General features: G+C 45.5%; 2 protein-coding genes across 2 annotated transcripts in view; one reads left to right on the top strand and one right to left on the bottom strand.

The window, feature by feature from the left end:
* LOC128702598 (organic solute transporter subunit alpha) overlaps positions 1 to 24000 on the bottom strand; it is a 349376-nt gene that overhangs the window by 190204 nt on the left and 135172 nt on the right. The window lies entirely within an intron of this gene.
* LOC128702604 (uncharacterized) overlaps positions 1 to 24000 on the top strand; it is a 132207-nt gene that overhangs the window by 75832 nt on the left and 32375 nt on the right. Inside the window, exon 7 of the mRNA XM_070101780.1 lies at positions 8610 to 10859. Coding sequence (XP_069957881.1) covers positions 8610 to 10859 — 2250 coding nt within the window. The remainder of the gene's footprint in view (positions 1 to 8609; positions 10860 to 24000) is intronic.

Here is a 24000-nt window from a genome sequence, read left to right as displayed (position 1 = left end):
GAGAAGCCAGTGTACTGGCTTCCTCACCTCACACAGGAGAGAGAAGCCAGTGTACTGACTTCCTCACCTCACACAGGAGACAGAAGCCAGTGTACTGACTTCCTCACCTCACACAGGAGAGAGAAGCCAGTGTACTGGCTTCCTCACCTCACACAGGAGACAGAAGCCAGTGTACTGACTTCCTCACCTCACACAGGAGAGAGAAGCCAGTGTACTGACTTCCTCACCTCACACAGGAGAGAGAAGCCAGTGTACTGGCTTCCTCACCTCACACAGGAGAGAGAAGCCAGTGTACTGGCTTCCTCACCTCACACAGGAGAGAGAAGCCAGTGTACTGGCTTCCTCACCTCACACAGGAGAGAGAAGCCAGTGTACTGGCTTCCTCACCTCACACAGGAGAGAGAAGCCAGTGTACTGACTTCCTCATCTCACACAGGAGAGAGAAGCCAGTGTACTGGCTTCCTCACCTCACACAGGAGACAGAAGCCAGTGTACTGGCTTCCTCACCTCACACAGGAGAGAGAAGCCAGTGTACTGACTTCCTCACCTCACACAGGAGAGAGAAGCCAGTGTACTGGCTTCCTCACCTCACACAGGAGAGAGAAGCCAGTGTACTGGCTTCCTCACCTCACACAGGAGAGAGAAGCCAGGGAACTGGCTTCCTCACCTCACACAGGAGAGAGAAGCCAGGGAACTGGCTTCCTCACCTCACACAGGAGAGAGAAGCCAGTGTACTGACTTCCTCACCTCACACAGGAGAGAGAAGCCAGTGCACTGACTTCCTCACCTCACACAGGAGAGAGAAGCCAGTGTACTGACTTCCTCACCTCACACAGGAGAGAGAAGCCAGTGTACTGGCTTCCTCACCTCACACAGGAGAGAGAAGCCAGTGTACTGACTTCCTCACCTCACACAGGAGAGAGAAGCCAGTGTACTGACTTCCTCACCTCACACAGGAGAGAGAAGCCAGGGAACTGGCTTCCTCACCTCACACAGGAGAGAGAAGCCAGTGTACTGGCTTCCTCACCTCACACAGGAGAGAGAAGCCAGTGTACTGACTTCCTCACCTCACACAGGAGAGAGAAGCCAGTGTACTGACTTCCTCACCTCACACAGGAGAGAGAAGCCAGTGTACTGACTTCCTAACCTCACACAGGAGAGAGAAGCCAGTGTACTGACTTCCTCACCTCACACAGGAGAGAGAAGCCAGTGTACTGACTTCCTCACCTCACACAGGAGAGAGAAGCCAGTGTACTGGCTTCCTCACCTCACACAGGAGAGAGAAGCCAGGGAACTGGCTTCCTCACCTCACACAGGAGAGAGAAGCCAGTGTACTGGCTTCCTCACCTCACACAGGAGAGAGAAGCCAGCGAACTGGCTTCCTCACCTCACACAGGAGAGAGAAGCCAGTGTACTGACTTCCTCACCTCACACAGGAGAGAGAAGCCAGGGAACTGGCTTCCTCACCTCACACAGGAGACAGAAGCCAGGGAACTGGCTTCCTCACCTCACACAGGAGAGAGAAGCCAGTGTACTGACTTCCTCACCTCACACAGGAGACAGAAGCCAGGGAACTGGCTTCCTCACCTCACACAGGAGAGAGAAGCCAGGGAACTGACTTCCTCACCTCACACAGGAGAGAGAAGCCAGCGAACTGGCTTCCTCACCTCACACAGGAGAGAGAAGCCAGTGTACTGACTTCCTCACCTCACACAGGAGAGAGAAGCCAGTGTACTGACTTCCTAACCTCACAGGAGAGAGAAGCCAGTGTACTGACTTCCTCACCTCACACAGGAGAGAGAAGCCAGCGAACTGGCTTCCTCACCTCACACAGGAGAGAGAAGCCAGGGAACTGGCTTCCTCACCTCACACAGGAGAGAGAAGCCAGTGTACTGACTTCCTCACCTCACACAGGAGAGAGAAGCCAGGGAACTGGCTTCCTCACCTCACACAGGAGAGAGAAGCCAGGGAACTGGCTTCCTCACCTCACACAGGAGAGAGAAGCCAGTGTACTGACTTCCTCACCTCACACAGGAGAGAGAAGCCAGGGAACTGGCTTCCTCACCTCACACAGGAGAGAGAAGCCAGGGAACTGGCTTCCTCACCTCACACAGGAGAGAGAAGCCAGGGAACTGGCTTCCTCACACTTTTCTGTTAGCGTCTCTTTGTAAATGGTTCAAGTCCAGCAGTCGGCGGGTTATGTGTGTGTTTTATATTTGGAACTTTCATATTGAGTTAATGTTTATGTTTGGTTTATTCCACAGATTTACAACTTAATTCCCTTTACACTTTCTCCCCCTCCATTAACACTTCATGACTCACTCACTCTCACACTTCATGACTCACTCTCTCACACTTCATGACTCGCTCTCTCTCACACTTCATGACTCGCTCTCTCACACTTCTTGACTCACTCTCTCACACTTCTTGACTCACTCTCTCACACTTCTTGACTCACTCTCTCACACTTCTTGACTCTCACACTTCATGACTCTCTCTCTCACACTTCATGACTCTCTCTCTCACACTTCATGACTCTCTCTCTCACACTTCATGACTCTCTCTCTCACACTTCATGACTCTCTCTCTCACACTTCATGACTCTCTCTCTCACACTTCATGACTCTCTCTCTCACACTTCATGACTCTCTCTCTCACACTTCATGACTCTCTCTCTCACACTTCATGACTCTCTCTCTCACACTTCATGACTCTCTCTCTCACACTTCATGACTCTTTCCCAGGTTAATGTCGTTCCATTTCACTCTAGGACCCTCGACTCACTGGGTACAGGCTTTTTGTCCACATAACTCTATGGCTAATTTTTAGTAACCTTCTCCTCTCCCTGTTCTCCTCCTCCTCCTGTTCTCCACCATCTATTGTTCTCCACCTCCTCCTGTTCTCCACCTCCTCCTGTTCTCTTCCTCCTCCTCCTCGTTATCATCTTATCAACATATGTATTCAACAAGTTTAAGGCGGCAGCAATTCTTAACAGGTCACTGACAACCTCTGACAACTTCTTGACATATTACTGACAGCCCTTGGAGAGATCACTGACACTTTTTGACAGCTCGCTGACAGTTCTTTGACAGATCCCTGGGTGAGGTGGCTGGTGGGGCATGACTGACTTCCTAACTGTGTGACGGAGCGTGGTGGGGGTGTGACGGACATCTTAACAGGGTGTGACGGAGCGTGGTGTGTTAAGTGTGTGATGGACAGTGTGTGGTTGGGAGTGTGATGGGCCTGGTAACAGGGGTAACAGGGTGTGACGGAGCGTGGCATGGCATGTTACGCTCTTTTCAACGCCTCTTACACGCCCTTCGACATTTCACCAAAATTCAAGAACGTGAGTGTGGATGGAGAGGATGGTGCAAGTGAGAGAAGTATGTGGTAATGTAGTGGGTTAGATACAGGTGCATGTGGGATGGGCAGGTGTGTGGGGGGGAGTCAGGTGGGTGTGGGAGACAGGTGTTTTTAACAATCATCCCAACCTCCACCCTCTGTCAGTGCCAAGGGTCACACTAGGGTCAAATATGTTGGCACCTGCTGGCATGTTTGGTCACCTTGAGAGACACGAGAGACCTTGATCAAGGTCCCAGGACCGAAACGATTTCTAATAAACATATCCTAGTATTGTTCACCTGTATTAAGCCAATTTTTCGGTACCAAGGTTTATACCATGTTTAGTTTCAGCTTAACCCGCCAGGTTCATGTTTAACATGCAAAACACTTATTCAACACTATCAATATTAACAGGTCACCATCAATTTTCACTCACAATTAACAACTTATTTCTCTTGTGATCAGTTTACTCTCACATTCCATTCTACAAACTCTCATAATTCATGTAATTTAATCAGCAGTCAGTAGGAGCAAACTTACACTATAGAGAAAATATCCCCATCATTTATGCCGAAAAATATGACGGGTTCTTTGATTTTTAAAAAACAAAAATCATTAAGTAAGCCGCACCGTGTAAACACCTTACACCTAATATTGGAATTTTTTTATTGAGAGTTTTGAGCGTTCTTGCACATTTGATTTAGAAGGGGAAATTAAAGTCACTCGCCTCTGCCTAACTATGCCCTTATATCCCTGATGCAAAAACCCTGGGATGTGACGAGACGTTGGGCATAATAATAATTATTATTATTAATACTTATTTCTATAAGAACGTGTACAATGTACAGAGATCTAACCGACATCAATGACATACTATATAGAAAGTTGCTGCTTACGCAGAGCATTTCGTGTAAATTAGGTCAATTTTGTCCCCAGGATGCGACCCATACCAATCAGCTAACACCCAGGTACCTATTTTACTGCTAGGTGAACATGTGTGTTAAGGAAGCACGTCCTAATGTTTCCACCCGTACCGGGGATCGAACCACGGACCTCAGTGTTGTGTTACACCTGCTGCCCTTGTTCACCTAGGAGAAGCTACGTGGGTGTTAGTCGAGTGTTGTGGGTGGTGCACTGGGCTTAGAAACGAGTACCGAGTTAAGGTGACTCAGCATCGGTGAAGGGAGAAAGATGCCGATCAACTTCATCGCTGCGTCAACTGGTGATAAAGGCAGCAGCAGCAGCATCAGTTTGCCACATTTGTTCACTTCTGTCTTTCCCCGAGAATGGTAGCTGGGCGTGGCTAACTCACCTACCCGCAACCTTAAATATATATACAGCTACGCTAGGTGGCTTCACTGGTATCTATCTACTTACTAAATGTGTGCTCGATACAATATAGCACGACAGTGCGTGGGACACTTGTGTCACCCAAGGTGCCCTACCAGGCACTTACACCAGCCTCCCCAGACATAAATTCTCCAAGATTTATTTGAATCTCTTAATTAGCTATAAACTCTCCTCAAGATTTATTTAAATCTCTCAATTAGCCATACCAGGAGGATGTTTCGGGGGTCAACGCCCCTTTGGCCAGCCCATGACTTCCTAAATTATTTTTCCCTCTATGTGCGGTAGAGGACATCCTGAGAGATGGTTATTCCCGAGTAATAGTAACTCCAGCTCTGCTAGAACGAAACTGTTAAAGGTGTTCTAGTTGCCGAACCCATACTGGAATGCTTGACAGTGTCCACATCGCTCTACTAAAGTTCTCCAGCTCAAGCTGACACACTTCATCCCTGATGAACAAAACTCATCTCTGGTAGAGAAGTATCACAGGTAAACGCAGCCAGCGTTTGTTCCCAGTAAACAAAAGTGAGAGAACACGGCAGCAGCACACTGGTGATGTACACAATCTTGCTGAATGAAAACCAGGTTCCGACCACCGCCCACAACCCTACACTAACGTGGGCAGGAAGAGAGAGCAAGACGAGACAGGCAGAGGCGAGACAATTTCTTCTTGTCAACCACTAAGGATGACAGATCCAAACTGTATATCTCTTCGTCTTTAATACAATATTCGTTAATCTTAACAGATAAATAAGAGGAAGAATAATGAAACAGAAAAAAGGAAGAAAATAGTATAAAGAATACTGAGTTTTCCTTCAGCACTTGGAACAATAAATAAAAATTCACACACACAGTATGTACGAGTTATAAATCATTCACAATCAATTGCACAAACACTCAGTATAATAAAACAAAAAGTTATAAAACTTTGTATTCATTAAAATAAAATATTAACTCGCCCTCTTAAGTCATTGAAAATGTCACCGAGTTCCCTGCAGGCAACCCAGTAACTACAAAACTTTGCTTTAGTTTAACAGGCAGCTCCGTGGTCATAAAGTGTGCAGTGTAGACTACAGCAAGCAACTTGCCACCTTGGCTACAACGTTGCTTTCTCGTTCACGAGGAAATGAACGTTTTAAAGCATTAGGATGCGTTACTGTAAGTCAATCGTCCCTTTTATCATTTCGTTAATGCCGTTTAATTACACGTACATATGGGTTACCTACCTGGAGTCTACCTGGAGGGTATTCCGGAAATCAACACCCCCGCGGCCCGGTCCACGACCAGGCCTCCCGGTGGATCAGGGCCTGATCAACGAGGCTATTACTGCTGGCTGTACGAACAACAGCCCGGCTGATCCGGCACCGACTTTAGGTATCTGTCCAGCTCTCTCTTGAAGACAACCAGGAGTCTACTGGTAATGCCCCTTATTGCTGGTGGGAGGCTGTTGAACAGTCTTGGGCCCCGGACACTTATTGTGTTTTCTTTTAGTGTACCAGTGACGCCCCTACTTTTCACTGGGGGTATGTTGCATCGCCTGCCAAGTCTTTTGCTTTCGTATGGAGTGATTTCTGTGTACATATTAGGGACCAGTCCATCCAGAATCTTCCAGGTGTAGATTATGATAGTCAAGTGCTTCCTGGCGTTTCCAGTAGTTAAGGTGTTTGATGGAACTTATACGTGCAGTAAAGGTTCTCTGTACATTCTTTAGATCTGCAATATCACCTGCCTTGAATGGGGGTGTTAATGTACAACAATATTCCAGCCTAGAGAGAACAAGTGACTTAAAAAGGATCATCATTGACTTGGCATCTCTTGTCTTGAATATTCTCATTATCCATCCTATCAGTTTCCTCGCAGATGTGATAGTGACATTGTTGTGGTCCTTGAAGGTGATGTCTTCGGACATTACCACACCCAGGTCCTTCACATTACTTTTCCGCTCTATTGTGTGATTAGAATTTGTAGTATACTCAGTCCTAGTTATTATCTCCTCCAGTTTTCCATAACGGAGTAGTTGAAATTTGTCTTGATTGAACATCATATTGCTCTCCGTTGCCCATTGCAAAACTTGGTTTATATCTTGGAGCTTTGCCGTGTCCTCAGTGGATGACACTCTCAAGCAGATCCTAGTATCGTCTACAAAGGATGATACAGTGCTATGGTTTGGGTTATGGAAGAGATCGCAATAAAACGCATGATTGGAAATATTTAAAAAATACCAGTGATAATAGGAAAAATAACCTGAATGCTTTCATGTGCTTACACACATCTTCAGAGGTTTTATTTCCTATTTTCACTGTGGTATTTTTTTCATATAGGGGTTAATGTATATAACATAAGCTAATCGACAACAAAAATTAAATATCTTTAAACGTTCGAGCGTGCAGAAGTGAACGAAGACAGTTGACACAAAATTCTTGCTCTAGTTGGTCATCTTGGGTATAGAGATGGGCAGTATCCCTGGCAAGCAGGTCAATCTTAGATACAGAGATGGGCAGTATCCCTGGCAAGCAGGTCAATCTTGGATACAGAGATAGGTAGTATCCCTGGCAAGCAGGACAATCTTGGATACAGAGATGGGTAGTATCCCTGGCAAGCAGGACAATCTTGGATACAGAGATGGGCAGTATCCCTGGCAAGCAGGACAATCTTGGATACAGAGATGGGTAGTATCCTTGGCAAGCAGGACAATCTTGGATACAGAGATGGGCAGTATCCCTGGCAAGCAGGTCAATCTTGGATACAGAGATGGGCAGTATCCCTGGCAAGCAGGACAATCTTGGATACAGAGATGGGTAGTATCCTTGGCAAGCAGGACAATCTTGGATACAGAGATGGGTAGTATCCTTGGCAAGCAGGACAATCTTGGATACAGAGATGGGTAGTATCCTTGGCAAGCAGGACAATCTTGGATACAGAGATGGGTAGTATCCCTGGCAAGCAGGACAATCTTGGATACAGAGATGGGTAGTATCCCTGGCAAGCAGGTCAATCTTGGATACAGAGATGGGCAGTATCCCTGGCAAGCAGGACAATCTTGGATACAGAGATGGGTAGTATCCTTGGCAAGCAGGACAATCTTGGATACAGAGATGGGTAGTATCCCTGGCAAGCAGTAAGAGTGGGTGAGGTATGTCCAATCATCAGTCAACAGAGAAGTGATTCACTGGAACAACTGTTGTGGAGGAGGGAGGATCAAATACCCAGACAGCGTCAGATTTATTGATCATCTAGAAGGCCCACAAAGCTACTTTTCTAGGATAAGAAGATGAGTATGACATAATTCACTGAGGCTAAAGTCAATTAAAGAAAACATCTGATACAACAGCCTTTGTCTCAGGAAGTAGTCACTCATATCTCGACACCCAAACATACCTCCAAGACCCACAGAACAAAACATCCTGGTGCTGGGGATGACTAGCGGGTTAATTACTTTTGATTCTACTGAATCACTGAGTACACAAGTGTATATTACAACAGGACCCACAAGGCTCTCGGCAAGTCCAGTGTACACGACAATCAGTACAAGTAGAGCGAGAGTGAGGTGAATCTCCACAGTAAACACAGTGTTTGACTGTTAACTTGGCACAATGCGAGTCGTCAGCTACAGTCAAATCAACATTCACTCCAACACCCGTCAGTCCAGTGATAAAGTAACTAATCAGAGAACGGGTGAGGTTTGAACCCATGGCAAAGGAGTCCTAAAACTCACAGGCCAGTGTGCTAACCGCTGGGCCAGCTAGCTCTAATAATATTCATCCAATAAGGTATATTTCTATACACCATGGGGAGCTTAGCATAGGCCACCACTGTGACCACAAATACAAGTTTTTACAGACGAATCCCACACGAATCACGAGTCAAAGTGACTCACTCAAAGAGTTAAGGTCTAAAACGTTAATCACTACCATCACCAGAGCCAGGTACTGGGTCCCCATCTACCATCACCAGAGCCAGGTACTGGGTCCCCATCTACCATCACCAGAGCCAGGTACTGGGTCCCCATCTACCATCACCAGAGCCAGGTACTGGGTCCCCATCTACCATCACCAGAGCCAGGTACTGGGTCCCCATCTACCATCACCAGAGCCAGGTACTGGGTCCCCATCTACCATCACCAGAGCCAGGTACTGGGTCCCCATCTACCATCACCAGAGCCAGGTACTGGGTCCCCATCTACCATCACCAGAGCCAGGTACTGGGTCTCCATCTACCATCACCAGAGCCAGGTACTGGGTCCCCATCTACCATCACCAGAGCCAGGTACTGGGTCCCCATCTACCATCACCAGAGCCAGGTACTGGGTCCCCATCTACCATCACCAGAGCCAGGTACTGGGTCCCCATCTACCATCACCAGAGCCAGGTACTGGGTCCCCATCTACCATCTCCAGAGCCAGGTACTGGGTCCCCATCTACCATCTCCAGAGCCAGGTACTGGGTCCCCATCTACCATCACCAGAGCCAGGTACTGGGTCCCCATCTACCATCACCAGAGCCAGGTACTGGGTCCCCATCTACCATCTCCAGAGCCAGGTACTGGGTCCCCATCTACCATCTCCAGAGCCAGGTACTGGGTCCCCATCTACCATCACCAGAGCCAGGTACTGGGTCCCCATCTACCATCACCAGAGCCAGGTACTGGGTCCCCATCTACCATCACCAGAGCCAGGTACTGGGTCCCCATCTACCATCACCAGAGCCAGGTACTGGGTCCCCATCTACCATCACCCGAGCCAGGTACTGGGTCCCCATCTACCATCACCCGAGCCAGGTACTGGGTCCCCATCTACCATCACCAGAGCCAGGTACTGGGTCCCCATCTACCATCACCAGAGCCAGGTACTGGGTCCCCATCTACCATCACCAGAGCCAGGTACTGGGTCCCCATCTACCTTCACCAGAGCCAGGTACTGGGTCCCCATCTACCATCACCAGAGCCAGGTACTGGGTCCCCATCTACCATCACCCGAGCCAGGTACTGGGTCCCCATCTACCATCACCCGAGCCAGGTACTGGGTCCCCATCTACCATCACCCGAGCCAGGTACTGGGTCCCCATCTACCATCACCAGAGCCAGGTACTGGGTCCCCATCTACTATCACCCGAGCCAGGTACTGGGTCCCCATCTACCATCACCAGAGCCAGGTACTGGGTCCCCATCTACCATCACCAGAGCCAGGTACTGGGTCCCCATCTACCATCACCAGAGCCAGGTACTGGGTCCCCATCTACCATCACCCGAGCCAGGTACTGGGTCCCCATCTACCATCACCAGAGCCAGGTACTGGGTCCCCATCTACCATCACCAGAGCCAGGTACTGGGTCCCCATCTACCATCACCAGAGCCAGGTACTGGGTCCCCATCTACCATCACCCGAGCCAGGTACTGGGTCCCCATCTACCATCACCAGAGCCAGGTACTGGGTCCCCATCTACCATCACCAGAGCCAGGTACTGGGTCCCCATCTACCATCACCAGAGCCAGGTACTGGGTCCCCATCTACCATCACCCGAGCCAGGTACTGGGTCCCCATCTACCATCACCAGAGCCAGGTACTGGGTCCCCATCTACCATCACCAGAGCCAGGTACTGGGTCCCCATCTACCATCACCAGAGCCAGGTACTGGGTCCCCATCTACCATCACCAGAGCCAGGTACTGGGTCCCCATCTACCATCACCAGAGCCAGGTACTGGGTCCCCATCTACCATCACCAGAGCCAGGTACTGGGTCCCCATCTACCATCACCAGAGCCAGGTACTGGGTCCCCATCTACCATCACCAGAGCCAGGTACTGGGTCCCCATCTACCATCACCAGAGCCAGGTACTGGGTCCCCATCTACCATCACCCGAGCCAGGTACTGGGTCCCCATCTACCATCACCAGAGCCAGGTACTGGGTCCCCATCTACCATCACCAGAGCCAGGTACTGGGTCCCCATCTACCATCACCAGAGCCAGGTACTGGGTCCCCATCTACCATCACCAGAGCCAGGTACTGGGTCCCCATCTACCATCACCAGAGCCAGGTACTGGGTCCCCATCTACCATCACCAGAGCCAGGTACTGGATCCCCATCTACCATCACCCGAGCCAGGTACTGGGTCCCCATCTACCATCACCAGAGCCAGGTACTGGGTCCCCATCTACCATCACCAGAGCCAGGTACTGGGTCCCCATCTACCATCACCAGAGCTAGGTACTGGGTCCCCATCTACCATCACCAGAGCCAGGTACTGGGTCCCCATCTACCATCACTATCATCACCAGAGCTAGGTACCTGGTCCCTATCTACCATCACTATCATCACCAGAGCCAGGTACTGGGTCCCCATTTACCATCACACCAGAGCCAGGTACCTGGTCCCCATCTACCATCACTATCATCACCAGAGCCAGGTACTGGGTCCCCATCTACCATCACTATCATCACCAGAGCCAGGTACTGGGTCCCCATTTACCATCACCAGAGCCAGGTACCTGGTCCCCATCTACCATCACAAGAGCCAGGTACTGGGTCCCCATCTACCATCACTATCACCAGAGCCAGGTACCTGGTCCCTATCTACCATCACTATCATCACCAGAGCCAGGTACCTGGTCCCCATCTACCATCACGAAGATTATCCTCGGTTACAGTACAAGGTGACAGGAAGAGAGAACGATGAAAGTATAGGGAGCCAGAGAGGAGTGGGAGAGAGCACGGAGAACTAGACAGGAGAACAGAGACGAAGAAAGGAAGACACTGAGTATGTAACTGACTTAAGTTATTTGTCACTGTTTACCATAATGATAAACTATATGAAATATCCACACAATGGATAAAGACAAAGGCAGGACAACTGACGTTTCTCCCACACAGTGAACTTTATCAAGTCACAAACACATCTACCTGTTGAGTGCAGGTCACAGATCTACAGGTAGATCTGTTTGTGACTTGATAATGCGCACGGTGTGGGCTTTATCAAGTCACAATAAAGTCTACTGTGTGGGCAAAACTTTGCCAATAAAATCAACGGTTTGGGCAAAACGTTGTCAATCAAGAACCGCATTATGCTGCATCTGTGCCCTCATTCATGCTATGTTACCAAGCAAGCACTTGCAGTCTGCACCCACACTAGTGTGTGTGTGTGTGTGTGTGTGTGTGTGTGTGTGTGTGTGTGTGTGTGTGTGTGTGTGTGTGTGTGTGTAAAACTGGTCAATTAGCAAGAACTCGTTTTAAATTAAGATATATTTTTTAATTTATGTTAATATGAAAATTAATGATTTTGTATACCTAAAGAACATTAGGAAACTTACCTAACCTTATTATAACAAGCGCAATTTAATTTAGCCTAATCCAACTAAATATATTTATATAGGTTTACAATAATTTAATAATAAACAATGAAATTATTTTTTCCGTTAGGTTCAGAATGATTTTTGCGAAATTATGCATACACAAATTTTTTCTTGCCTTATTCGGCACGACATATTTTGCATACAGTGCGTATGTATACATATATATATCCCACACACCAGTGTATGACACTATCCACACAATTTATATTTGATGTCAGTGACATCTTCACACAAACAGTACTGCCAGAAATACTTCCAGCCTGACCTTAGTCTAGCAGTAATATCTTACAATCTACTAACCTTGTTACATTCTTCACATTTCATTATAATGCATAATGGATCTGATAGTTCCTATCTGTACTGTTCTTTCTTCAACTCATTTGCTTGTTCCTTTCTGACAATCTTTCGTAAACTTCTGTTTGAAAAACCAAACTCAACATTCAACATTCTCTTTATTTAATACTTGTTTTGTTAATTCATCAACTTTGTCATGTTCCTGAAAAGAAATCCACAGGTTCAGCCGTAATCTATTTCTAAATATAATGGGTATATCTGTGCCTTGCTTCATACACAAGTTGATATATTCAGGTCTCAGGGTATCTGCAGGTATTTCCAGGTAGATAGATCATGAACCTTCATGATCTACCTACCTGGAGTCTACCTGCAGTATGTGCCGAGGGTCAACGCCCCCGCGGCCCGGTCCTCAACCAGACTTAGGGTTTATTTCTAAAAAATCATACGAGAAGCAAAATAAATTCTTAAAGGTTAGGTAGACTAAAATAATGGAATTGTAGTCGAAATATTTTAATTTTAGTGGTAGGCAATAAACAGTCTGAAAACCAGCAGACATGAATCTTGTTCTGACATTCACAGCTACGACACCAGACACGCTGTTACACCAGACACGCTGTTACGCCAGACACGCTGTTACGCCAGACACGCTGTTACGCCAGACACGCTGTTACGCCAGACACGCTGTTACGCCAGACACCCAGTCGTCCCACAGTTACTAAAAACAACAGACATAGCCCCACTCCACAAAGGGGGCAGCAAAGCAACAGCAAAGAACTACAGACCAATAGCACTAACATCCCATATCATAAAAATCTTTGAAAGGGTCCTAAGAAGCAAGATCACCACCCATCTAGAAACCCATCAGTTATACAACCCAGGGCAACATGGGTTTAGAACAGGTCGCTCCTGTCTGTCTTAACTATTGGATCACTACGACAAGGTCCTAAATGCACTAGAAGATAAAAAGAATGCAGATGTAATATATACAGACTTTGCAAAAGCCTTCGACAAGTGTGACCATGGCGTAATAGCGCACAAAATGCGTGCTAAAGGGATAACAGGAAAAGTCGGTCGATGGATCTATAATTTCCTCACTAACAGAACACAGAGAGTAGTCGTCAACAGAGTAAAGTCCGAGGCAGCTACGGTGAAAAGCTCTGTTCCACAAGGCACAGTACTCGCTCCCATCTTGTTCCTCATCCTCATATCCGACATAGACAAGGATGTTAGCCACAGCACCGTGTCTTCCTTTGCAGATGACACCCGAATCTGCATGACAGTGTCTTCCATTGCAGACACTGCAAGGCTCCAGGCGGACATCAACCAAATCTTTCAGTGGGCTGCAGAAAACAATATGAAGTTCAACGATGAGAAATTTCAATTACTCAGATATGGTAAACACGAGGAAATTAAATCTTCATCAGAGTACAAAACAAATTCTGGCCACAAAATAGAGCGAAACACCAACGTCAAAGACCTGGGAGTGATCATGTCGGAGGATCTCACCTTCAAGGACCATAACATTGTATCAATCGCATCTGCTAGAAAAATGACAGGATGGATAATGAGAACCTTCAAAACTAGGGAGGCCAAGCCCATGATGACACTCTTCAGGTCACTTGTTCTATCTAGGCTGGAATATTGCTGCACACTAACAGCACCTTTCAAGGCAGGTGAAATTGCTGACCTAGAAAATGTTCAGAGAACCTTCACGGCGCGCATAACGGAGATAAAACACCTCAATTACTGGGAGCGCTTGAGGTTCCTGAACCTGTATTCCCTGGAACGCAGGCGGGAGAGATACATGATTATATACACCTGGAAAATCCTAGAGGGACTAGTACCGAACTTGCACACGAAAATCACTCACTACGAAAGCAAAAGACTTGGCAGACGATGCAACATCCCCCCAATGAAAAGCAGGGGTGTCACTAGCACGTTAAGAGACCATACAATAAGTGTCAGGGGCCCGAGACTGTTCAACTGCCTCCCAGCATACATAAGGGGGATTACCAACAGACCCCTGGCAGTCTTCAAGCTGGCACTGGACAAGCACCTAAAGTCGGTTCCTGACCAGCCGGGCTGTGGCTCGTACGTTGGTTTGCGTGCAGCTAGCAGCAACAGCCTGGTTGATCAGGCTCTGATCCACCAGGCGGCCTGGTCACAGACAGGGCCGCGGGGGCGTTGACCCCCGGAACGCTCTCCAGGTTAACTCCAGGTAAACACGCTGTTACGCCAGACACGCTGTTACGCCAGACACGCTGTTACACCAGACACGCTGTTACGCCAGACACGCTGTTACGCCAGACACGCTGTTACGCCAGACACGCTGTTACACCAGACACGCTGTTACACCAGACACGCTGTTACACCAGACACGCTGTTACACCAGACACGCTATTACGCCAGACACGCTATTACGCCAGATACTGTGCAACACCAGACAAGGTGTAAATACTACGTTGACGTCACTAGCAGAGAAGAAAGTTGAAGGGAAGATACGAGGTAGTACGTATTGTGAATTTTAAGTTGTTCTTCTGAGTGGTAGTCACACCATACCCATGGTGTGGGTGGTAGTCACACCATACCCATGGTGTGGGTGGTAGTCACACCATACCCATGGTGTGGGTGGTAGTCACACCATACCCATGGTGTGGGTGGTAGTCACACCATACCCATGGTGTGGGTGGTAGTCACACCATACCCATGGTGTGGGTGGTAGTCACACCATACCCATGGTGTGGGTGGTAGTCACACCATACCCATGGTGTGGGTGGTAGTCACACCATACCCATGGTGTGGGTGGTAGTCACACCATACCCATGGTGTGGGTGGTAGTCACACCATACCCATGGTGTGGGTGGTAGTCACACCATACCCATGGTGTGGGTGGTAGTCACACCATACCCATGGTGTGGGTGGTAGTCACACCATACCCATGGTGTGGGTGGTAGTCACACCATACCCATGGTGTGGGTGGTAGTCACACCATACCCATGGTGTGGGTGGTAGTCACACCATACCCATGGTGTGGGTGGTAGTCACACCATACCCATGGTGTGGGTGGTAGTCACACCATACCCATGGTGTGGGTGGTAGTCACACCATACCCATGGTGTGGGTGGTAGTCACACCATACCCATGGTGTGGGTGGTAGTCACACCATACCCATGGTGTGGGTGGTAGTCACACCATACCCATGGTGTGGGTGGTAGTCACACCATACCCATGGTGTGGGTGGTAGTCACACCATACCCATGGTGTGGGTGGTAGTCACACCATACCCATGGTGTGGGTGGTAGTCACACCATACCCATGGTGTGGGTGGTAGTCACACCATACCCATGGTGTGGGTGGTAGTCACACCATACCCATGGTGTGGGTGGTAGTCACACCATACCCATGGTGTGGGTGGTAGTCACACCATACCCATGGTGTGGGTGGTAGTCACACCATACCCATGGTGTGGGTGGTAGTCACACCATACCCATGGTGTGGGTGGTAGTCACACCATACCCATGGTGTGGGTGGTAGTCACACCATACCCATGGTGTGGGTGGTAGTCACACCATACCCATGGTGTGGGTGGTAGTCACACCATACCCATGGTGTGGGTGGTAGTCACACCATACCCATGGTGTGGGTGGTAGTCACACCATACCCATGGTGTGGGTGGTAGTCACACCATACCCATGGTGTGGGTGGTAGTCACACCATACCCATGGTGTGGGTGGTAGTCACACCATACCCATGGTGTGGGTGGTAGTCACACCATACCCATGGTGTGGGTGGTAGTCACACCATACCCATGGTGTGGGTGGTAGTCAAAATGTTACAGAGGTACATAATGGGTCCAGGAGCTGTACCGCAAAGTTTTGATAGCTGAACAAGTTAGTGATAATGAACAAGTTACAGTGATAATGAACAAGTTACAGTGGTAATGAACAAGTTACAGTGATAATGAACAAGTTACAGTGGTAATGAACAAGTTACAGTGGTAATGAACAAGTTACAGTGGTAATGAACAAGTTACAGCGGTAATGAACAAGTTACAGCGGTAATGAACAAGTTACAGCGGTAATGAACAAGTTACAGCGGTAATGAACAAGTTACAGTGGTAATGAACAAGTTACAGTGGTAATGAACAAGTTACAGTGGTAATGAACAAGTTACAGTGGTAATGAACAAGTTAGTGGTAATGAACAAGTTACAGTGGTAATGAACAAGTTACAGCGGTAAAGAACAAGTTACAGTGATAATGAACAAGTTACAGTGGTAATGAACAAGTTACAGTGGTAATGAACAAGTTACAGTGGTAATGAACAAGTTACAGTGGTAATGAACAAGTTACAGCGGTAATGAACAAGTTACAGTGGTAATGAACAAGTTACAGTGGTAATGAACAAGTTACAGTGGTAATGAACAAGTTACAGCGGTAATGAACAAGTTACAGTGGTAATGAACAAGTTACAGTGATAATGAACAAGTTACAGTGGTAATGAACAAGTTACAGTGGTAATGAACAAGTTACAGTGGTAATGAACAAGTTACAGCGGTAATGAACAAGTTACAGCGGTAATGAACAAGTTACAGCGGTAATGAACAAGTTACAGCGGTAATGAACAAGTTACAGTGGTAATGAACAAGTTACAGTGGTAATGAACAAGTTACAGTGGTAATGAACAAGTTACAGTGGTAATGAACAAGTTAGTGGTAATGAACAAGTTACAGTGGTAATGAACAAGTTACAGCGGTAAAGAACAAGTTACAGTGATAATGAACAAGTTACAGTGGTAATGAACAAGTTACAGTGGTAATGAACAAGTTACAGTGGTAATGAACAAGTTACAGTGGTAATGAACAAGTTACAGCGGTAATGAACAAGTTACAGTGGTAATGAACAAGTTACAGTGGTAATGAACAAGTTACAGCGGTAATGAACAAGTTACAGTGGTAATGAACAAGTTACAGCGGTAATGAAAAAGGTAAAGCGGTAATGAACAAGTTAAAGTGGTAATGAACAAGTTACAGCGGTAATGAACAAGTTAAAGTGGTAATGAACAAGTTACAATGATACTGAACAAATTACAGTGGTAATGAACAAGTTACAGCGGTAATGAACAAGTTACAGTGGTAATGAACAAGTTACAGTGATAATGAACAAGTTACAGTGGTAATGAACAAGTTACAGTGGTAATGAACAAGTTACAGTGGTAATGAACAAGTTACAGCGGTAATGAACAAGTTAGTGATAATCAACAAGTTACAGCGGTAAAGAACAAGTTACAGCGGTAAAGAACAAGTTACAGTGATAATGAACAAGTTAGTGATAATGAACAAGTTAGTGATAATGAACAAGTTACAGCGGTAATGAACAAGTTACAGCGGTAATGAACAAGTTACAGCGGTAATGAACAAGTTAGTGATAATGAACAAGTTACAGCGGTAAAGAACAAGTTACAGTGATAATGAACAAGTTACAGTGATAATGAACAAGTTAGTGATAATGAACAAGTTACAGTGGTAATGAACAAGTTACAGTGGTAATGAACAAGTTACAGTGGTAATGAACAAGTTACAGTGATAATGAACAAGTTAGTGATAATGAACAAGTTACAGTGATAATGAACAAGTTACAGCGATAATGAACAAGTTACAGCGGTAATGAACAAGTTACAGTGATAATGAACAAGTTAGTGATAATGAACAAGTTACAGTGGTAATGAACAAGTTACAGTGATAATGAACAAGTTACAGCGGTAATGAACAAGTTACAGTGGTAATGAACAAGTTACAGTGATAATGAACAAGTTACAGTGATAATGAACAAGTTACAGTGATAATGAACAAGTTACAGCGGTAATGAACAAGTTACAGTGATAATGAACAAGTTACAGTGATAATGAACAAGTTACAGTGATAATGAACAAGTTACAGTGATAATGAACAAGTTACAGTGGTAATGAACAAGTTACAGTGATAATGAACAAGTTACAGTGATAATGAACAAGTTACAGCGGTAATGAACAAGTTACAGTGGTAATGAACAAGTTACAGTGGTAATGAACAAGTTACAGCGGTAATGAACAAGTTACAGCGGTAATGAACAAGTTACAGTGATAATGAACAAGTTACAGCGGTAAATAACAAGTTACAGTGATAATGAACAAGTTAGTGATAATGAACAAGTTACAGCGGTAATGAACAAGTTACAGTGATAATGAACAAGTTAGTGATAATGAACAAGTTACAGTGATAATGAACAAGTTACAGTGATAATGAACAAGTTACAGTGGTAATGAACAAGTTACAGTGATAATGAACAAGTTACAGTGATAATGAACAAGTTACAGCGGTAATGAACAAGTTACAGTGGTAATGAACAAGTTAGTGGTAATGAACAAGTTACAGTGGTAATGAACAAGTTACAGTGGTAATGAACAAGTTACAGTGGTAATGAACAAGTTACAGTGGTAATGAACAAGTTACAGCGGTAATGAACAAGTTACAGCGGTAATGAACAAGTTACAGTGGTAATAAACAAGTTACAGTGATAATGAACAAGTTACAATGATAATGAACAAGTTACAGCGGTAATGAACAAGTTACAGTGGTAATGAACAAGTTACAGTGATAATGAACAAGTTACAACGGTAATGAACAAGTTACAGTGATAATGAACAAGTTACAGTGATAATGAACAAGTTACAGTGGTAATGAACAAGTTACAGTGGTAATGAACAAGTTACAGTGATAATGAACAAGTTACAGTGATAATGAACAAGTTACAGTGGTAATGAACAAGTTACAGCGGTAATGAACAAGTTACAGTGGTAATGAACAAGTTACAGTGGTAATGAACAAGTTACAGTGATAATGAACAAGTTACAGTGGTAATGAACAAGTTACAGTGGTAGTGAACAAGTTACAGTGATTATGAACAAGTTACAGTGATAATGAAGAAGTTACAGTGGTAATGAACAAGTTACAGTGGTAATGAACAAGTTAGTGATAATGAACAAGTTACAGTGGTAATGAACAAGTTACAGTGGTAATGAACAAGTTACAGTGGTAATGAACAAGTTACAGTGATAATGAACAAGTTACAGTGGTAATGAACAAGTTACAGTGGTAATGAACAAGTTACAGTGATAATGAACAAGTTACAGTGATAATGAACAAGTTACAGTGATAATGAACAAGTTACAGTGGTAATGAACAAGTTACATTGGTAATGAACAAGTTACAGTGGTAATTACGTATGTACAAGTCTATGACTGGTAACAACAGTGAGGAGTTACATTATCAGTCACACAAACATTGTAACTAATACCAGGTTATGAGTTACTTATAATACCCAATATTTTTAAAAGGCATGACTGAATTTAGATATGTTTAAGTTATATATCTAATACTTATAATCATAACCATAATATTTAAAGGGGGTGGAATGGTAAGCCAGTGGAAGGCCTCGGTCAATGACCAAAACCTCCAGCTGTTTAGAGCATATGACTAAGACCCGAGTCAGGAAACTAGTCCTGTTTCCTGACAAACCTTACCTAACCTAACACGAGTATTTTTTTTTTAATTAATCAAGTTTATTCTCTATAAGGATTACAATGCGGGTTTACATATTTTGAATATTGTGTGGTTTATATGTTTTAAAATACTAATTACAGAGGGGGCCACTAGGACACCTAGCATGGCTAGGCATTTCGGGCAGACTTAGATTAATAATAAACTTTAAATTATTACAGATTATGGTATTAAGGCTAAGTGACTACATTAAAATTTGTGAGTTTAGCAATGTGATTGCTTTTGTTTTGGCACAATACAAAGTGTCTATATTGGAGTATCATAGGCAAACTTATGACTAGTTACGATTCATTATTTTAATATTAAGATTCGTATTTCTGTGTTTATAGTCAGTGGGTGAGTGAAAGTGTGAACCACCAGGTGGTTTACATGTAGTTAGTTGACGGGGTGTATCAGGGAGATAAGATGTTTTCTAACTGTAGTTTTGAAAGTGATGAATGTGTCTGCAGTTCTAGAGTTTTCAGGTAGGGTGTTCCAGATTTTAGGCCCTTTAACACACATTGAATTTTAGTCGGACACGGGGAATGTCATAGAGACGTTTGTGTCTGGTGTTATGCCTGTGGATCCTGTCACAACTATCAAGAAAGCGTTTTAGGTCAAGGTTAATATTGGAATTTAAGGTCCTGTAGATATAGATTGCACAGTAGTAAGTATGGATGTACTGAACAGGGAGTAAGTTTAGATCTATGAAGAGTGGGGGGGTGGGGTTGCCAGGGATGGGATTTAGTGATTATTCTTACTGTGGCTTTTTGTTGGGTTATTATTGGCTTTAGATGTGTTGCTGCAGTTGATCCCCAAGCACAAATAGCATAAATGAGTGAATGGTATAGTGTGAGAAGGGCAGTTTGCGGCACGTAGTATCGTATCTTGGAGAGGATCCCCACCGTTTTGGATACTTTTTTTGTTGTGTGTTGGATATTGGTGCTGAAATTTAGGTTGTTGTCGAGGTAAACACCTAGGAACTTGCCCTCATTATGTCTGGCAATTAGTCTTGTCGATCTTAATGTTAAGTTGCGCAACACCTGCTCTGCTACCAAACATTATGCAGTAGGTTTTGTCAGTGTTAAGCGTAAGTTTATTGGCTGTCATCCAAGTCAGAATTTTGAGCAGCTCCTCGTTGACAATGGTGTTGAAAGTGGCAAGATTAGGGTGGGAGATGACGTAAGTCGTGTCGTCAGCAAAGAGAATGGGTTTCAGGTGTTGTGATACGTTTGGAAGATCATTAATGTAAACGAGGAAGAGCAGGGGACCAAGGACACTTCCCTGCGGAACTCCAGTATCAAGTGACCGTGTTGATGAGGCTGTCTTTAATGGTGACATACTGATACCTATTAGTAAGGTAGGATTTGAAATATGCAAGCGCCTGGCCTCTTATACCATAATGGTCAAGTTTGTGGAGTAGGATTCCTAGCGGATATTCCTTATTTTCCAATGCTGTGTAAAGCAGATCTAGCATTTTTACAGTTGCATCATTAGTGCTTTTATTTTTCCTGAATCCAAATTGGCAGGGGTTGAGTATGTTTTGTGCCGTTATAAATGAATACAGTCTCCTGTGCACGTGGTAATATGCCACTGTGGATAAAATACTTGGTTATTTCTTGAAGATTAGTGGGTGACTTATCTCTGAATTAGTGATTTTTTGCATTCCAGTTCATAATAAGGAATTTTACAAAAGTTCCTCTGCGAAAGTTTACATTTTTATTTTCTACTTCAGCTGGAGCCACAACCTGCCAGACGTAAGTGAGGAGCAAGTTAATTAAACTGTGCAGTAGTGACAACCAGGAGTCTGATGACGTTGTTGGAGCACCATACACATGGTGTGTGTGGGGGGGGGAGGAGTAGTGGAATCTCGGCCAATTAATGCTGGTGACTATATATATATATACATTCTGTGACTCACCTGCCTCACTGCTTGACCGAGGAGTGTCGTAGACCAACAAGGTCCCACCAGAATTAAGCGTTCCCTCTCACCTGCGATGTTTAACTGCGTCTCAGCACACTGTCCTCAGGGCTAGCTACTGGGTTAAGCCCTGGTGCTATCTCTACCACTCAACCTTTCTGGTACTATATCTACCACTCATAACCTTCCTGGTACTATCTCTACCACTCAACCTTTCTGGTACTATCTCTACCACTCATAACCTTCCTGGTACTATCTCTACCACTCATAACCTTCCTGGTGCTATCTCTACCACTCATAACCTTCCTGGTGCTATCTCTACCACTCATAACCTTCCTGGTGCTATCTCTACCACTCATAACCTTCCTGGTACTATCTCTACCACTCATAACCTTCCTGGTACTATCTCCACCACTCATAACCTTCCTGGTACTATCTCTACCACTCATAACCTTCCTGGTACTATCTCTACCACTCATAACCTTCCTGGTACTATCTCCACCACTCATAACCTTCCTGGTACTATCTCTACCACTCACAACCTCCCTGGTACTATCTCTACCACTCAACCTTCCTGGTACTATCTCTACCACTCATAACCTTCCTCTCACCAATCACCAATCTATTCTTCTGTCATCATTTCCCCTCTCACCCCACAAGGGTCTTATCTAAACACTCTTGTCTTGCCCTCAGGTACGCCCCGGCTTGCTATAAGCTGTGGTAATCCACCAATTTCTACTTATGATGTGATCTTTCCATTTCCACTAGGTGGACTCGTCAGCCTGCAACTCGCAATAGTTGACAATCTAATTCTTCTCGTTCTTGATAAATTAGACACATGAGCAACACTTGTGGAAGCGTTTCACTACACAGCGGCGTCCTCGGTCCAACACAGAAAAGAATGGTTGAAGATCAGGAGGAGTTAGGGGTAATCAGTCCCTCATCCTGGAGTGGATATAATCAGTCCATCAGTTTTTATAAGAATACAATGTATGTCGATCCTCTGAACCATTTATCTACATTCTTATCGTTCTGGTAGTTGTGGAGGTTTAGACCTCCATCTTCTAGTCTCGGAACGTTCTCTGGCTCTCAGGTTATTTACTGTTGGTGAACAAGAACTGAAAGGGTGAGAAAACGTGCCTAGCATTTCGTCTCGCCCGGGAGCTGAACCCTGGTTCTATCCGTTGTGAGCCGAACGATCTCCAGCCAAGGTACGAATCACAGATGTTGAGAAAGCTAAATGATACAGGTGTAGGGGAGACTGAATGAGCAGTGTAGGGGAGACTGAATGAGCAGTGTAGGGGAGACTGAATGAGCAGTGTAGGGGAGACTGAATGAGCAGTGTAGGGGAGACTGAAGCAGCACTGTAGGGGAGACTGAAGCAGCACTGTAGGGGAGACTGAAGCAGCACTGTAGGGGAGACTGAAGCAGCACTGTAGGGGAGACTGAAGCAGCACTGTAGGGGAGACTGAAGCAGCACTGTAGGGGAGACTGAAGCAGCACTGTAGGGGAGACTGAAGCAGCACTGTAGGGGAGACTGAAGCAGCACTGTAGGGGAGACTGAAGCAGCACTGTAGGGGGGACTGAAGCAGCACTGTAGGGGGGACTTTTGTAGTTTTAGTAACGTTATGATGGTTGGTGGTGCCCACGACTCTCCCCTCCCGCTTTTTTTCTATGTGTACTCGCCTATTTGTGGTTGCAGGGGTCGATTCATAACTCCTGGCCCCGCCTCTTCACTGATCTCTACTAGGTCCTCTCTCTCTCTCTCTCTCTCTCTCTCTCTTTCCCCCCTGAGTCTTATCAACCCTCGTCTTAAAACTATGCATGGTTCCTGCCTCCTCTAAAGACCCACGGAGAGATGTCTGGTCCCACCGCCTTTGAGGTATTAAGGTCACTTAGTAGCGTCTTCACCTCCTCCTCGGTTGTGTATTTCGTCCAGCACTTGTTGGTATATCTCTTGTTGGTGTACGTCCGTATTCTGTCTTCCTGGAGTCCTTTATGTATCCACTGTAAATAATTCTATAAATATCATGTTGAGCTCCTCACATATTTCTTGGTCGTTTCTTGTGAGCTCTCCATCTTCTTTCCTCAACCTGATTACCTGGTCCTTGGCTGTTGTCTGCCTCCTTATGTGGCTATACAACAGCTTCGGGTGAGACTTGGCTTTCAATGCTAT

The sequence above is a fragment of the Cherax quadricarinatus genome, chromosome 79 (genome assembly GCF_038502225.1).
Source record: "Cherax quadricarinatus isolate ZL_2023a chromosome 79, ASM3850222v1, whole genome shotgun sequence".
In the NCBI taxonomy this organism is placed as follows: domain Eukaryota; kingdom Metazoa; phylum Arthropoda; class Malacostraca; order Decapoda; family Parastacidae; genus Cherax; species Cherax quadricarinatus.
This window is presented reverse-complemented; position numbering and strand designations above follow the sequence as displayed.